The following is an 18,674-nucleotide window of genomic DNA, read 5'->3' on the forward strand; positions in this document are numbered from 1 at the left end:
CAACAATAAAATAATTGAATATATACATTTATTTCTGTAACTTCACTTGATTATGTTAAGTAAGTCGTGGGGCTGCCTCCTCTTTCGACAATTTTTATGTTTTTTCGTGCTAAATTACATATTTTCTAAAAACTTAGAAGCACATCTCTGGCCAACACAAGATTTAAAGTGATGCTTTTGTTTAATTAGTTGAGGATTAGCTGATTAAATCAGCTAATCAACGAGTGTTGGTCAAGTGCATTTTGTATTAAGTAGGATTTTGAATTTCGGTCTTTTACCAGACGGAGTATTCTTACATAGTTTTATATTGTTGCTTGAGTAAAGGATCTCCTTACTTCTACCACCATTGACCGGCTGCCATTAAAAGAAAGTTGTTCCTCAAATTTGAAAACCTCTAAAAAGGTGTTTGTTTGGCCTGAAAATCAAAGTGGGACCTGAAAGTAAAAGCAGTGACCTGAGGACGGTGATTCCTCTGCTGCTGTGTATACGCGCAGCAGATGCACCGCCGAGGACCTGTGGACCAGATTAGCACCTCGGGGCGTTTGGTGCCGAGCCTAGCTGTGCTGTCTGCACGGCACGCAGCAACGCGGCACCCATTCTGTCTAAGCCTCTCTAAGACCTCTGGAGACCGGTGTGACGAACCCCGGAGAGAGAGGATTTAGCCAACACTTCTCAGCCTCGAGGACTCCCTTTTTCCGTCCTATTTGTGTGAACACTTTGGCTGAAATGATGACGGGGTTGCACAAGGTGAGCTATTGTTTTGGGTGTGCAGGACGTGTTGTGTCGTGCCTCGGCGTATGCGTGCACCAGGCAGTCACTTAAAGAAGTGCTTGCCGTTCCCGTGAATTAACGAGCAGTTGGGAAGAACAGGCCAAGGCGGTGCCATCTGTAAATGTCACAGGCACTGCTTGCTCATTTTACACATCATTAAAGCCAATATTCCTAACCTGTATCAGAGCAATCAGGAGCAGGCCATTACTGCGACAGGGGCCCCAGGGGAACCGCGACCAAACTCAGAAAGAGGAGAACGGGGAGGGAGGGAGAGAGATAGAGCACACTCTTTATCTATCTCTCACACACATACACACATACACACACACACACACACACACACACACACACACACACACACACACACACACACACACTCAAACAAACAAGGAGCACACCTTCCAACAATAAACAAACACATGAAATCAGCACCAATGCCACTACTACGCTAATAGCTAGTGCATTTAACAACAGAGCAGAATGAAAACAGGGCCAATTATACATGTATCTGTGGGCAGTGTATACGGAGCCCAAATGAGAATCTTGTTATTCCTTTCCCTCCATACTGTGGCGCTCAGAAAACTAAGCCATTACAAGAGTGGAGGCTCCAGGGACAGCTTTCGGAAATGAGAGCGAGTCGGGGAGTGACAAAACAAAGTATTGAGATAAACACCCACCATTAGCACAGGCAGTTAAACCTCCATTTCCTAATCCTCAGCTGGACTCCAGAGGATATTAACCCTTAGTTTCCCAATACGCAGGACAATAGGATGGTGGATTAAGTTGGTCTGACAATGTATTACTTGACGCCGTTTTTGATCAACTATCGACTCATTTTCATTGGTAGTTTGGGCACAGAAAACTACGACTCCTTGTTGCAGTCGATCCGTAGAGGAGTCCTGAACGGCAAGACTTGTCTTCTGATCTAAACCGGCAGTATTCATGTAGCGTAAAACAGCCAGAGGTCGGGAAAGAAACCCAAGACCAGACATAGATTAATAAAAGTAATTAATGACAAATTGAAGAAGAGAAAAATGTGAGAACTAGTTTCATTCGCGGCACTGTTAGAGAGCAGATATATTGCCTCTACACAGCTCTCTTGGGAGGAGGCAGCTTGCAGCTAACAGTGCTAAAAACGCTAACAATGCAAACAACGGCAACACAACAGAGTGTTTACCTGCGGGGGGGAGACGGTTTAGAACAGAGACACTAAACTCTGTGTGGGTTTCTTCTCTTCCCAAGCCCTTGAGGAGAATAGCAGCAGGTCCGCAGTCTATTAACTCCAATGGGAGAAGTGAACTTCAACACAGATTAAGACCGATTATTTTACTCCATAGTCGTCTCAATAAATATTGAGGGCGGAGCTTGTAATGCATCATAGAGCATCTTTGGGCAACTCTTCTGCGACGACGTCATCAGTTGTAACCGCCTATATTTTTATAGTATGCACGAGTTAAAACATGTAATGTGTGCATGTATATTCAGCCCTCAAAGTTTTAGGGTCATATTCCACCAGTGTACATCTTAATAAAAGTCTGCAATTATGTCAAGACTTTGTTTCGGTTGTGCAGAGCTTCTACTTTTTCATTTTCTACAGATTTCCTCAGGGCAGATCGCAGCCATCCTTTTAGGGTTCTGTTTGAACTTTAGGAGTCCATTTATTCTTGACACATAAAAATAAAAAAAAGTCCTATCCCGTGATAATCGCAAGTCTTTTCAATCAATTTAAAATGCAAAATAAAACTACTTGATTAAAATCCATTGTCGAAGGTTTCATTAAATAAGAGGTTGTAAACCAATTTAAGATTAAAATCAAAAATATGATTTGTCAAAAGAAATGCCCCCCAGTCCCTATGTTGCAAACACAATGCTCTGCAGAACATTACAGTTCATCATGAAGAGCATGGCACGCAGTGAGAGTAATGCTTCCTTCAGTCCGTTATCTTCTTTTAGGTCTGAAGGCTATTTCTAAAGAACTGCTTCAAATCAAATCTTTTGATGTATATGTAAACAAAGACTTTGCCGCCTTCGTTACATGAAAACCATTCAGGCAAACACTCTGCTCTGGTTGATTTCTGTGACCTCAGCAAAAGTAAATATGGTCATGAACCTGGAAGAATCAGGAGCCTCTCGTCCCAACAACTCCCCTCTGTTCCTGCACCTTCCCTTTCTGCTCACATTGGACAAACTAAAAAAACGCCAAAAACAATGAGCATTTGATACACTTTCTTTAAAAGAGAAATACATTAATGATGCTCCCTGACAGTCTGCATTAATCAGAGGGGGCTCCCCCTGAACACAACTCTTTATCGGCCATCGATTTTCCAGTGGGTTTATGGCGAGCGACACACCGAGAAAGCTCGTCGCTGGGCGGCTGCTGGGAAACACATTACGGGGCTGTCAGTTGTCTCGCCATGCATCCTGCATCATTCTTTAAGCACATGAGAAGTTCATTACACCACACAGCTCTGACGGTGCATAGGATATTAGGGACCGTGTCCATTGTGCATATCGTTGGTGGAAGTGTAGCACCGTAGACATAACAGGGAGTTTTTACATAAACCAAATACGGCTTTAAACTGATTAGAAAAAAACACAGCTTTACATTGATTTGAAATAAATGCAGTTTCAAATCTAATACACAAGTTCAAATGGGATTTTAAAGCTCTTAGCTCTTCTAAAGCCTATTTGAACGTTTGCAGAAAAGATATTTCTGGGCAATTACTGTCCGTCATTTATCCTTTCATGATCATAGTCACAAACTTGAGTTTGTAAAAAGATGCATACGGTTTTCTCCCACTTCAGCAGCCATGTAGAAGAGTACTGTGGTACAATATTTGGAAATGATGGTGCAGCAACAGTTTCTCCAGGCTCCCCCCCCCACCGACATCCTACACGTCCAATGTTGACCAAAATGATTTCTCACCTTAAGACGTGCACGCTGTTTTGATTTATGACGCTTCACAACTACTAAAATTCAATTTCAGCCTGCATTGCACGCTTCTGATTGCCCCGTAAATGAGATAAACTGATAGCAATTTATTCAAGGATCCCACCTCTCCTCTTGCTTTGCCTCTCCTCTCCTCTCTCCTCTGTTCTGTTCTTTCACCAGGAGACACAACTCACATCCCAGACTTGGGTGAATCCAATATTTAAACGATACGTCTGTATTCCAGAGCATTCAGCAGAACAGACAAGGTGATGCTAATGGGAAAACCTTGCAGAGAACAATGAATGAGATAGAAAACAATGTGCGTGTTTGATGACGTGAGAAACATTCAGAATCTGCCTCCTCCTGTCTGATTACTCTTAGAGTTCCTCCTCAGGAAGTCTGGGAGTCATCCGACATCAACTATTCCTGTGTAGGTGTCATCGGGGAGATTTGATGATGTTTGATAATGCCAGCCATTAAGAGCTAGGTCCCATTAAAAGTAAGTATCGCAAAATAAAACAGAAGTAATGGAATTTACACGTGGAAACTATGCTGCTGGCTTGCTTCTGTACATACAACTGCCAAATGATCAGATCTGAGTTTCACTTCCACCGGTATCGAGATGCGACCACATCATCAACAACAGAAACCGCACCACTTATCTCGCCCCACTTATCTCCGAGATGCTGATGATGTTCCCTCTGAACAACAATGTGGTCAACAGACCCATTCAGACATTCAAGAGAAGCTGTCAGAGACCATGATAAAAAAGTATAATGATTATAAATGCCAAGCCCCATTTAGGAGGCGTCAATGCCATTGTTGTTGTTTTCCAGCGTATCAATCTTGTTGATTGATCATCCCGCTCCGGTGACATCGGTTTTATGGCCTCTGAAATGCGTCCCAGTGTTTTCACAATGCCATCCAATTAGGGTACTCCATTCATCATTGGTCTGGAGAATCATTATTAATTGGGTGGAGAGGAGACTGCCACTCCCCTGCTGAGGAGGGCCACGGCTTCTGGAGATCAGGCCTCGCCGAAGAAATGGGGGCTGAGAGTGTGCACTGTGCAAGGGGAAGGGGGGGGGGGGGGGGGGGGCATATAGATACAAAGCTACACACCTTCAGTGCCTCATATGCCTATTCAATCACATTACAGAAGCTATTTTTTCGTGATGGCTGGAGAAAACTGATCGGATTTAGTATCGGCAGATACTTTGTATTAACCTGACCCGCCAGATGGTTTGTTCCACAAAAACATCTGAGAAGCTGTCATTGAAAAAGGGCAGACCATTCCAACACTTTTCACACTACGCCTATTGGTCTCTGGCTTAGCGGACACAATTTTCTGATTTCCGAGTGGTACGTGATCCGGTGATTCTCACGTAATGCAGGGTAACCCTTGCACTGCAGTCTATGCTTATGGAAATCTACCACTTCCTTTAACCTGCCAGTTAGGAGCTTCACATTTGACTCTCAGGTTTGCGCTTTCCCCCAATTTCTACCCACCCCTGTGTAGGCATGCAGTCCCACCAATAGGAGTCCCTCCTGCATCTCTTGTGGTGCGCTCACACCAAACACAAAATCGACGCGAGCAATGTCAATTTGCGTTGGGACGCGCAAAATCACAACATTTTTCAATTTGTGCTAAAACTTTGCGTGACACTGAAAGCCTATCAGCGTTGAGATGGTCCACACTGACGTCCTGCCATTGTTGAATCTGAAACTATGGAGGATTTTGTGGGAACCCCGAGCTCTACGGTACGTCGTTCTACGAATATTGAAATGGGATCAAGAAAGACGTCACTTGGGGAACAGTGAGTGAGGATGTTGGACTTCGCTTTTGGTGTGAACACACTATTATGATGTGATCCCTGTCTGCTGGATTCCCAATAGCAAAAAAGAGCTAATTGTGTTGGTTTGTAAGGTAAATCAGTTTTACACACTGACAAAGTGGCTGAAACATAATCACATAATATTTAATGAATTAGGCATTAGTTATTATATTATTAATTATCTGGTAAGTAAACTTAACTCGGGTCTCGACAGGTTTCCATCCAAATTTTACATACATTTTCACAGAATTTCCAGAAAATCAGCAACAGAAAATGCAAATGGTTGCACATTTGCCTGTGGCTGTGCGAGCATTATGAGTTGGTTCTTCAAGATAAATAGTTGGTGGCTCTAATTCCTTTACTCAGGTAAACCATTGCAGAAGAAGAAGACGGCTTAACCAGATGAAAGAGCAGAACCTCAAACGGTGGAAAACAATACAGAAAATGTGATGGAAATATGACATTTTCATATTTTCAGTCTCTTCAGTGGTGGAAGCCATAAAAACAGGTGGATGCAAACTCGCTTATTGGCCCCTGTGTAACCCACAGACCATTTCATTTTTGCTTCAGAAGCTCTGGTAATTTCAGAACAGTAGCAACGTGATTGTGCCGTACCTTCGTTGCCTGCAGACAAGCCGTCTGGCTTTGTGATGCCCGTGCTCTTTTTCCGTCTGTGTTTCTTGCGGTTGGCGTGTGGCGAAGGAGGTGGCTCAAGTTTAGGACTCGTGGCGCTGCCCACAAAGGAACTCGCAGGATCACTCATCCCATTGGCTGAAAGAACACAGACAGAGAAAACAATTATTAATCTGTCTGTTAGATAAACAAACAGAGTAGTTTGGATTTTTCTTAAAGTTGATCTGTCCATGGAGGTTCTATATACCAAGCTGACGCTTGTATAAAGTTCCATAGGAAGTACACAAAACAGACAATGTGATGCTACAGGAGTCGCTCATGAAGTAGAGAAAAAACTCTTTAAAACGCACTTGCCCCATTGGTGGATCATTTTTGAAGTTTTCAAACACTACGCTCAAAAAACCTTTGAGAAGATTGTATAATGGATGTAATTAGCAGTCCAGAAAATGACCTCTTGTATTCAACTATTAAACGAGATGTTGGAACTAGTAAAGAATATATGCTATTTGACAAATACCGCAGAAAAAAGGTTTTGTCTAACAAAAAATGAAGGGAAACACAGAAATGAAGAAAATGTATATTCATATGTATTGCCATGATGAACCATAATATAAAGATAATGAACTGCAGAAGATGGATGAAGAGCACCCAAGAGTGTCCAATTTAAAAATAAAAATGATTTGATGAAATATCAACTAGAAATTGCTCTGGCAGAGTGCTGTAGCATCATGCTGGCTCTGGGTGAAGATCTCCTTTGTGCTTAATGAGAACTGTTGATTAGTCCGCTATTAATTGTATTCACTGCTCTCAGCTGAAGCTGCAAGTCCAGGATGAAGACAGAAATGTAAGAAAAAAGAAAAAAAGTATAAAATAGAGACAGATTTGAAAAATGGGAAACCGTGTCTTAAAAAACAAACTTAGCTGGCAGCTTCAATTTAACTTATTCAACTCGTAAAAATTTCCGATTAGGTATCGAATGTGTGAATACATGAATCACTGTGAAATGACACGGAGCTATGAATAATGAATGACATTATGAGCTTCATTGAAAGCGTCATGCAAAGTAGCGGCGGGCTTGTCACACATCCTGCAGTAAGAGTTGGAGGCGACCAGCGATCGCTCCAAAAGTAAGCGCGTGGCTCTGGCTTTAGATAGAGCGAAGGACAGGTAAGGCGCCATCAGTGAACAAATGGTTACCTAAGTTAGCCGCCGGCAAAGCTCTCTATATGACCGTCTGAGAGAGTGACAGGGGGCTAAGAGCCGGCTTTGTTTCTTGTAAGTGATTTTATAAATGTGATATTAACCTGTGCTACCGTTGGGCAAAGGGATAGGAAGGATGGGCCGATAGGAGGGGGTTGTCAGCTTGCCATATTTCTGATTTCCTGACATTTGACATCACTTTCCCTTCTTTCCCCCTCCGGATGCCATTATGAGTCTGGGAGAGCGGGGGCCAAGGCCCTTGGGGAAGCAGGGAGGGAGGGCCCGGTAGATGGGCCCCATATTGCTCTCCCCTTTACCACCCTGTGTGGTGCTGGCAGCCTCCTCCATTGTCTCCCATCAAAAGCTCATTGTAGTGTGGCAAACTCCATTCATTTCCCGGTGCACCGTCCCAGCCTCAGGGGTGGAGTGCAGGAGGACAAGGGGGCTAAAAGGGATTATTGCTGTTGTCGTTGCCAGTTGCACATGCTATAATGTGCGGCACTGTGCCATTAGCCAGTGTACAACATTAGGCCTAATTCGGTCATTACCTTTAGGGAGAAGGGGCTGTCTTGGAGGAGTGCGATGGGCTCAGCGGGGGATTGAAGATGCTAACGTGGGGGGAGAGCGGAGCTCTATCGGCCGGGGGATGCATTGTTTGAGCGTGGGCAAAACATAGGAGGCAGGGCAGGCCGCACCTGAGACACACATTGTTATGTCTGTACTCAACTTGGAGATTAATCTGGATGAGAGCTGATATGTACAAACAACAACGTCGTAGCCAAAAAATGCGTGGAACTACTGGTATCTTTAATTTGTTCCAAAATAAGTGACCATCCGAAGCAGTAGTATTTAGCATAAATAGTCAAGTGCTGATACTCATTCTTCACATTACTAAACATAACATTGGCGCCTTTGCTGGACGGCGTACATTAAGTAAGCTCTCTGGTGTTTTTGAATGGCAGCACGCAGCCACACATGTAGCAGCTCCTCGTCGAGGCGTCTGTTTCAATTTCCCTGCTCTCTTACAACAGCCCCCCTGAGACGAGTCATTAGCTGGCTCAGACAGCTGGGGGCACAGGGGTCCTCCATGTGGCCCCCACCCCTCCCTCCCACCCTCTGCTTCCTCCTCCCTCTCCATCCCAGCGTCTGTCCCGCCAGCACAGCTCCGTATGGCGGGTGGAAGACTCCAGCTCCGACCTGCCTCCGACGTGACAGCCAGCATTTGTTTAATGTCGCTTGAGGTTAAAGGGGAGGGCTGCCCCTCAGGGGCCCCAACCGTGTCATAAACACCTCTAATTATCAATTTCTGCCCCTAATGTTGTGGAAAATGACCCCGGCACTGCTCATCCTGCACCCCTCTGCACCCTGAAACATATACGGGGGTAATGCACCTCCCTTTGTTTGCACCAATCAGGCTTTAAGAAGTCTGCACCATGAAGGTATAGGAGCAGAGGATGGATCAAACCGCAGTACACGTCGCTGAGCAACAATATCAAAGCACCTGGAACCTAATGGTTTTATATAATGTAAAGGCTCCTGCCTTTAAGCGCTTCTCAGCTCTAAACTAGGCATGACTGGTAGTTTATATTTCTCAAATTGAGAATTATTAAGTTAGAACTGGACTGATTCCACAAGCAGAGTATCCGCTGTGGCATTATTAGCTCGCTGTTAGTGTGTATGAGGGCCATCAGGCCCAAGCTGGGTAATGAAGCACACTGGGGATCAGGAGTCTCTTTCCCACTCAGCCAATATCACCTGGGCAGCCGAATAGGTATCAGTCTAACCTGTGATTACAGCGTATTACACTCCCACTATGGAGATGACAGTTTAAACACGGTCCAGGATGAAGACTATGGGTGAGACAAAGAGGGGGACTGCTAACAGCTTCCTGCCTTCACCAAGGCCACACTGAGAATGAATGAGAATGAAAAAAAAGGGGTGAGAGAGAGAGGCAGAGAAGGGGGGAGTCGTTTCATTGTTATTCAAGAGGCTCTGGGTGAGGATCACTATGATGCCGCCAGGCCCTCTTGACATGGCAGCCCTGCCTGTCCTCAATCAAAGCCAACGGCTGCAATTAATGGCAAAAATTAGAAACAATCACCGCCTCCCCCTTATTATCCTCAATTAGAGCGTACTAATCAAGGCCTGATCGCGCTCTGCTGCTCTCTCCAAACTAAATGTCAAACTTCATTACGGCCTAGCGTAGAAATCAAACGCCCCACATGCTATCACCCTCACATCGGGAGGCCAAGGTATAAAGCACAGTGCCACAGGAAAAGGCTATCCGTGCATTAACTACCTGTGTCCTAATATGCAAACTTGGTGGAGAAAAAGCACTTATATATAAATTACAGCAGCAGCCGCAGCATAAAAGTCTTAGAGGACGAAGAGAAAGGCAGCAGTGAAAACTTTTCATGGAGGGCTGTATTGACAAATATAATAATGCGATAATTACTTAGTTAAAATTTTGCTTTTCTCTTTTGGGCTGCGGCGAAGAATTATTTTCAATATGGACAAATCCCCTGATTATTTTGTCAATTAATGTAATTTCTCCATAAAATGCAGAAAGAAAGTAAAAGATTTTGATTTACAAGTTCCTAAAATGGTGTTTTCCAATTGCTTATTTTGTCAGGCAAACAGCCTAAAACACAATATTTATAATTTACTAAACATATATGACAAATGCAACAAATCCTCATGTTAGAGAAGCTAAAAATGTGAATTAATTAATCGACTATACCATTTTTCTTTTGCTCAACTTAAACCAATGTAGGGTCAACTTCCCACTCAGCTTGTGTTTTAATAAAAGATATTCCATTTTTTTAACTACATTTTGGACAAATTCTTAGCATAATTTCACTTGTTATATTTTTTGGGCCATGAGATCAGTGAACCAATATATCTCTCTTCCACCAACAGGATTATATTGAATTCATTATTGAATCTTCACCCGTGGCGAGCACTGATCTATGGTAATCTTTCGCCTTTGGAGATGTGACATTACTCACACTTTGGCCAGGACTTAAGTTATTGTCATCAGCGAGCCCATCACGTTGTCAGACGACTGTTTGAGCCTCTTGCTTTTAATTCGGGCTCAAAGATTGAGGCGTACCAAGGAGAGCGTGATCTAAACAAGCATCCGCTGCATTAAGAATGGCCGTCTTTATGAATGCAAGCAATAGAAAAAAATTGAGCCGAGATTTAATCAAAAATCGGCGCTCAATATTCAAGAGACGCTGCTACCTCTGCTTCTGCCTTTGCTCAATAGGTTTACAAATGAGGACATTCTTTAAATAATATGGAAATGGTTACCTGGCTAAGATGCATTCATTCTCCAGTGAATCATCAATCTGCTGTTTTTGCATCTCAGAATCACATTTTATGTTAACCTGCAACCTTCACCAAGGATAATGGAGTGATTGGGCCAGGTTCAAGTCAATTCAAATGGCAAAACATGAGCACGCTCCACTGTGGAAAACCCTCTATTGATTATTGAAGGCACATTAGGATGAAAGATAAGAGGGTCGCATTTCAATCAAGTCTTTGTTTTCTGATAGTCCGGTCACACTTTACACTACAGACGTATAACGCCGCCGCAATTTACATTCTTAAACTGTGAGGAGACATAAAAACAAGATATTGCGGGAAAAGTTTTTTAGCCACAAAGGAGTACATTACGAGCCTTAAACTGTCGGCACCGACTATGCACTGATTACAGAGACACTCCTTCCCGAGGACGAGCAACATATCTATCATTTGACGCAATGTTTCTGCTATTATTTTCAGCTCATTTGCCTCATTCAAGCTCATTTGTGGTTACCTTAAGAGTAGCATGGAAATAATTGAAGAAAACAGAATAAAGGAGCAAAGTGTGGATCTGATTTAGTTGAAGACTGGATGCTGCTTAATGAGCTATGTTAATATCGAGGGCTTCTCAGTTTACCAAACATGAAAATGGGAATTTCTCCTTGTTTTCTCAACACAGCGTTTAGGAATTCCTATTTGTCCTCTGCAGACCGTCCTCCAAAATGAACGTCCACAAACATCCAGTTTGAAGCCTCCCACACACACACACACACATACACACAAGAAAAATACAAAAATCAGCGAGAACGCACACACATACACAACGCACACTCGCGCTCATTTATTTGAGGACCCCACGAATCTAAGTAATTCTGCTTTGGGCATGCTGCTGATGGGAGACGGGGGTAGGGGGTGATGGAAGTGCCTGCGTCCAGGCAGAATTGATCGTTTGGCAGCTCCAAATGAGAGACAGGCTTGTCTGCGGAACCACGAGGGCCGTGCAGTTGGACTCCAGCAGCGCTCGTAAAGTGCGCTCTTTAAACTGCCGGGGCCCCTGGGAGCCCATGGGGAGGGGGGGAGCCGCCGCCGCGCTAATGAGAACTACCAGAGTGCAAACATGCATGGAAATGACTGTTATTCTGTTGATGTGCATTTAAGTGCTTTTTTACTGCCAACCACAAAGAGAGGGAAATAACTGGTGATGAATGGTACCCCCAAAAAGCATTCATTTTCCTCTTCGGAAGAAAAGAGAGGAAAACAGAGGAAGGAGGAGGGGGGGGGGGATAAGAGTAAGATAGAAGGTAAAGACAGGATGGGAGGGGGGGCGTAGACATGAATATATTATCTCACTTCACTCAAGTACAGTGACAAGGTGCAACGTGACGCAGAGGCAGCGAGCGGAGACGCATTGCAAGTTAACCTTCACTGTTCCCTCTCCTCCGAACACGCCGCTTCTATCAGAGCAGCAGCCAAAAAAGGTCACAGCGATCACAGCCCTGATCACCTAATTATGAAAAAAAAGAACGAGGATTGCTCCACCTGTGTAAGACGCATGGGAAATGGCATCTTGCACCTCTTGATCAGAGCAAATCTATCCCAGTTTGTTTTAAATCCCTCTCGTAACATGAACATTTCAGGTCACACAATGCGAGGCGAGACTTTGGAGGAGATTTAGGGCGATGCGAGTGTAGAAAGAGGGGGTCTTACGGGGTCCGCTGCTCGTACTGGTGTTGATGGCTTCATTCCACTGGTCGGCGCTGGACACGGAGAAGGAGCGTTGGTGCATGCCGTCTTTACTGCCGCTGAACAACGACGCGCCCGTCTGGAGGGATGAGCTGCTGTTGGAGTGAGGAGCCCCTGGAAAATAAAGACAGACACAGGAAAATGAATCCTGATTTTCTTTTTCTCTTCTTTTTTTTTTTTTAGTATGATGTTCTCTACAGCTATTTGATTGATCTTTTTACAAAAAAAAAGTCTGTAAAGAAGTTATAATGACGTAACGGGAGTTCACAGTTTTGGGTAGTTTCTACAGCAATGCAAAGCTGCTGCTGCCATATTTGTGCACATCCCTCTGTCAACTACCCCACTCACACACACACACACACACACACACACGAAACCCGTCTCCCTCCGCCTCTGCCTCTAATTAGCCCTTAATTAACAAGATACACTCTGAACGCTAATTATCTCGCCTCATCCCTCTGACTGCCACATCGATCTCCACTGGCGTCAGCAGGCGTTCTCTCCCTAACTTCCAATCAGGCGAGCCACGGACGCCTGGCTCTCTTTACTAATTCATGGGCTAGGCTGCGCCGTGTGGGGTCCTTCCCTCCTGTTCGCGTAGCAGTCGCTACGACACATCCTAACTACTCTGAAGAACTCATCGATACACTTCCAGTCATGTGTGGGGAATCAGATTAACTGCTTCAGAGTTGCAATGCATCAAACTGAGTAGTACTTTGTCATGTAATACAAGAATTTGTAAAAAAAAAAAAAAAAAAAAAAAAGTACAATGTTTTAAATTAACAATACACTAATAAGAACATATTTTGTATGGCCGACTGGAAAAAGGTTGGTGGGTTGTTTATCAATAACATAAATGAATATATTTTCACAGTAATTTTACCCTAAAAGTGGCTTGACAGGCTGCACAACTAAATTCTAAAAACAATACAATTTAAAAAAGGTTAAAATGTGTTGTTTTGGAAAACAAGCCACATCTCCGATTTTCTCAACCACGCTTTCTCATCTTGCAGGTATCACACGTCAGGACCTTTTATTCAATAATTACCAGAGAATATCAGTTTCTGATTGAGGTGACAATAACAGAAAATATATAGTGTCTGGGTCGTGTGTAAAGTAAACTAAGCGGCACGGGTGCTTGTTAGGATAATATGTCCTACTCATTATCTAGAGTAATAAGTGTATCAAATTCACATAATCATGTCTAATTAGTATCAGTAATTATCTTGTTGGGCCCAGGAATATTAATCTTCAGGTCCCAGAGGGGAGGGAGCAGAATCGCAGCAAGAATGGGAGAGAGAGCGAGGGAATCATGCTGAGGAGCGCCGACTAAATTAGCATGCTGAAATCAGAGCAGAGGAGGAGGAGGAGGAGGAGGAGGAGGGAGAGTAGGAGGAGAGAGAGCTGAGGAGTAGCATTACTGAAAGAAAAAACTTTTTTTTTAAGTGATGGATGAATGATACATTAAATCAGCTAATATCTTTCCATAAAAAAAAAAAAAAGGCTTTTGGATGCTTTTATCATTACTGAATTACGATTCATAAAAAACACATCAGGGCCGTTTGTTTCCAGCAAAAGCCTTGTTTATACAGATAAATGTTTAATCATGGTTTCGACTTAATTCTATTTCCTGCGACTAAAACATTTACTTTTCTTTATTTCCGAAAGCGTGACATTTGACTCTTATACACCTTAAAAAGGAAGACAGGTAAAAAAAAAAAGATTTAAAAAATAAATTAAAAAAATCTGTTAGGAGGCAAGTTACATTGATATTTAAAATTCAACAATCACGTCTAATTGTCAAATTGGATGCTAATGATTAATGAATTATACATGGCTGTATCCATTAGTCTCCAGAGACCACTCCTGCATAAAGGGGAGGATAATGTAATTACAGTGGAGAAATAATCAGCTTGTGGCATTAAAAGAGCACTGTACCCGCAGCCCCAGCCGGGCCTGACTCCATGAGTCTTACACATTTAGTGCCGGCTCTCCGGTGGACGGACGGGGAAGATGGACCCGACATCTGCAAACTGACGTCCAAAGGGATTCGATTCTGATGTGGACAAGTTTGGGTCAGAGATTTTACCGTCTTCTGTCTTTACTTCATTTTAATGCAATACATAAATAAATACATAAATAATCGTTAAAAAAACAGTGGTGCATCAGAACATTTTAGGAGCAGAAAGGTGAGACTGTCAACATGATGGTGCTATTTCATAAAGGCCGTCTGCCTATAAAGCACACACATCTTTCTGGTGATTTCATGGAAATATTAGTTTTGTCTCTAAAGTCTGAAATCATTTATTTTTACAATAAAATTCAACAGCAATAGAGACCTTTAGTGGGAAATTGCATGACATGTAGACGGGGAGAAAATAAATTATACTTTTAATGTACATTTATACTATTAATGTACGCAAGTATAACTATAAGGGTTAACTTATATAACTATAGGTTTTTCCTCGTACTTCTCCTACTTATACTCCATTCTACTTGAGAGACTTGTACTTTAGCTTTATTTGACAGCTTTAGGTACTTTGTAAATTCATATTCTGGATATAAAAACATGATTTATTGTAATTTTTCTTTTTCAATATGATCCATCCAATTTGATGGACTAAAATACCCAACAACGTAAAGTAGTAAAAAATTGCTCCATCTCCATATATTATAACAATCATTTCATATTTAATGTTATAACACTGACACCTGCCATTCTGCTGCATAATAAGTACTTTTGATACTTTCTTCTGTACATCTGAGGTCATATTTTGATGACGGTCTTTTACTTAATTTTTTTTACTCTTTAAATGGTATTCCTACTTCTACTTAAATAAAATATCTGAATACCAATTCAACCATTGCATCTAGATATAGTAATTAAAAACAACATCAGCAAAGAGGAAAGTCTCCTGTTTAACTAAATTAAAATGCACTTTTCTAATAACAAAATGAAGCTATACAGATACATTTATACAATTTCAACCTTAACTTCTGCACAATTCCTAATATAAAAACAATGAAAACTAAAATACAAAGCAGCGTTATGAATATGTCTTGCCGACTGTATCTACATGTGTGAAAGAAAAGCCATATAGTGTGTTCTGCAGGCGATCCAGGGCTGCGGTGTTAAGTAGAGGCGATGGATTAGCGGGGAGCAGCGCTGCCTCGCTTCTCATTTCTCTTTAGGCCGGGCCGTCAGTGGGTTGATGAGCCGTGACGAGGCCTGACCCCTCCGTGGAGTTGTTGCCATTATATACAAGTAGTGGGATAATGAAGCATTCATGCTAATGTGGGCCGGGCAGCACATCATCTGCGGCTGTGTGTAATCCACCACCGCCATCATCCTGACCACCGCTCCACCCCCACCACACTGCTGCTGCTGCCGCCAGTTCCCACAAGCCACTCATATCTGTGCATCATACTACTACTAAAACTGTATGCCTTAAACCAATGTTATGATTCTACTTCAACCCTAGTGTACGACAATACCACCCTATGTTCTTTACTAGTTTAGATATCTCGCTGTTAGGACAAATCTAAAATTGAATTTTTTCGTCATTTAGGCCTTTTGATATGGTCTCTGATTGTCAGAGGATGCTTGTCGACATTTCCAGCACTGTTACTATGCAGGTTAGTGAAAAAAAGAGTGTCTATTTACACCCAGGTGAGAATATTCACACTTGGGTATTCACACAGCAGCTCTCTATTTATACCCGCCCAAGTTGAATATGACACTTAATTTAGCTAAAGTTAACTCGCCAAATTATTTAGATTTAGTAGTCGTAGCTATAGTAATTGTAGTAGTCGTATAAACAGTGACAAAGTATGTGTAGGGAGTGGATGATTTGGTCAAATTCAGGACTTTTACCCAACCTTTACCTTTTTGTGTTTGAGTCTTGTGACAGTTTTCAGTCAGTTTGGTTTAAGCTACAAAACTACAAGCTTAGGTTTAGAACACATGTGCACAGCCTCCAGTAGGCTACATATACACATACAGTATGTGGTGTGGCCGGACCAGATGCACACAGCATTCATTGTTGGCTGCGGACACCTGGGTGCTAATAGCATCTGCCTTAAAGTTAGCTTAAGACAAAAAAATATTTCTACAGACAAAACAGATCTGGATACAAACTAATACTCTTTTGCCTCCATTGGACAAATACAAGTGCTGGCTATGGACACACTTGAGCTCATGTATTAAAACTACCAGATAGTAAATCTCACTCTACTCTAAAGTTCCTACAAGAGACCAGACTGCACCAGTGTTGGAAACTGGCAGGGCCTGCTGGTCAGTGAGTATGTGGCTCCTGGTTCTACTGGTTCTACTGGGCTAAAGATTAGCGCTGGAGACAAACTGTGGATGAGCTCAACACTTTCCTGAAACCTCCACCTTTCTCCACATGCATCCCTCTCCCCCAACGGGATTGATTCAAAGTGACTGGGCCCATTAATACTTTGATACAATGTATCTGTCGCCGGTGACACGGCAGGATGCGCGTTAACAGGGAGGATCATATTTAAAATGGTTCCGCTCAGCACCCAGCAAAGGAATTAAACCTGGCCGCTTGGCAAACTCGTGGGCGCATGCGTTCTCTCATTTACTCTCTGTCTCCTCAGCCTCTCCTCTTCATCTTCCCATCTCCCCCATCCACTCCGCCCCTCCTTCGCTCCGTCGCTATCCCTCTTCTCCCAGTGATTATAAAGGTCTTTAGATCTAAGGAATGAATGAATTACCAAAGGCACAGACAAGGCTTGTGATTTGGGCGCCGTGAATGAAAAATTACCCCTTTGTTCCCTTCATCAATTGCACGTCTAATGAAATCAAAATCCCGATCGCATAATCAGATGATGGCCCTCCACCCAGAGAGAGACCTGATGTGATTTGTAACCTTTCTTTTCCTAAGTGGAGATTAAGGCAAATCTCCCACACATTGTTCCCTGGTGCACACGTGGATGGCAACTGACAATCTTGGGAATTTGTCATTGAGATTGAAGAAATGAACAACAAAGAAAACACACCAGTTTGTGCCGTTCCCCGCTCTAAAAGAAAAGTAGCACATCTGGCTGGTTTTCCACAGCCCTTTGTGTGACCCCGATGACTCCCCTTAACCCAGCGCTCAAGGTTAACAGATCCAGCGTCCTCTCTGCTCTGTAAACTCCTACATCTTCCTGCCTTTGACTGATAAACCCGTACAGCAGCGGCCGGGTTTAACGGGAACCCGCCTGGCCAGTGCTAATGGTCCCTGCCGACCCATCTTTGGCACCGTACCCACTCTGAGCCGGTTAGCTTTAGCCTGAGCGATGGAAACAATGTGCCCGTTTCACAGCCGATGAAGGACCCCGCCTCCCTCCGGGGATCACTTTGCTAATTAGTATTAATTACTCTTAATCCTAACCCCTAAATCCAATCACTGGCTTCCCCTCTGTAAACCTGCCAGACTCTCTCCGCAGCCTCCGGTGGCCCCCGCTCGCTGGGAGAGGAGCTCTATTTTTAAACTTGAAAAGGTGGAGGAACCCCGGCACGATGCTCAGGACCAAACTGGGAACCGGTTGTTACGGTGACCCCGTCTACTACCATAGAGGGTGAAATATAACTAGGTCAAATGGTGGCGTAACAGTCCAAAAATAAACAACTCTCCATGATTTCACTACATTTCCTTTAACACAGGCATTATGTTTAAAACATAATTTTCAATTCCCTGTTTAATCATTTTGAGAATTAATAGATTTCTCATCGGCGCTCATTAAGTAATCATTGTGCATACTATGAGGCAGCTAATTTGCATGAATGAAACGTACAGAAAGTAGATAATGAACCTGTTGGGACTCATTTTTATGATTGATCATAAACAGAGGGCGTAGGAAATAAGAACAGTAATAAAAGACTCATTTGATAAACCATTACACATTATACCTATGATTTCATTTCTCTTGTGCGTGGCACGTGACATTTCTCTCTACCTGTCAATCCTTTCACATTTATCAAAATTAGTTAATATGATCATGTAGTATTAAATCCCATACCAGAACAAAAAGAGAAATAAGAGCTTTTTGCAAACACAGAGAACTTCTGAACTAGAGGTGCTGCGATTTTAAAGATGAATAATTAGTCAAAAAAGTGAAAAAACAAACTCTTAAGCCCTTAAAAATATACAATCCATGATACGAACGAAGAACACCAGGACGAAGAACACGTTTTGCTCGGTACTTCCATCCGGCTCACAAAAAGGTATTCGTTTACTGTTTTT

At 42.8% G+C, this 18,674-nt stretch overlaps 1 protein-coding gene across 2 annotated transcripts in view; it reads right to left on the reverse strand.

The window, feature by feature from the left end:
* agap3 (ArfGAP with GTPase domain, ankyrin repeat and PH domain 3) overlaps window positions 1–18,674 on the reverse strand; it is a gene marked incomplete at its 5' end in the record, with an annotated part of 109,259 nt that overhangs the window by 17,284 nt on the left and 73,301 nt on the right. The window contains one exon of one of the 2 annotated variants that reach the window (XM_079230857.1): window positions 6,154–6,309. The exons of the other annotated variant lie outside the window; for it this stretch is intronic. Coding sequence (XP_079086983.1) covers window positions 6,154–6,309 — 156 coding nt within the window. The remainder of the gene's footprint in view (window positions 1–6,153; window positions 6,310–18,674) is intronic. 2 annotated transcript variants of the gene reach the window in all.

This window comes from Taurulus bubalis (assembly GCF_910589615.1).
Source record: "Taurulus bubalis genome assembly, chromosome: 1".
Lineage (NCBI taxonomy): Eukaryota > Metazoa > Chordata > Actinopteri > Perciformes > Cottidae > Taurulus > Taurulus bubalis.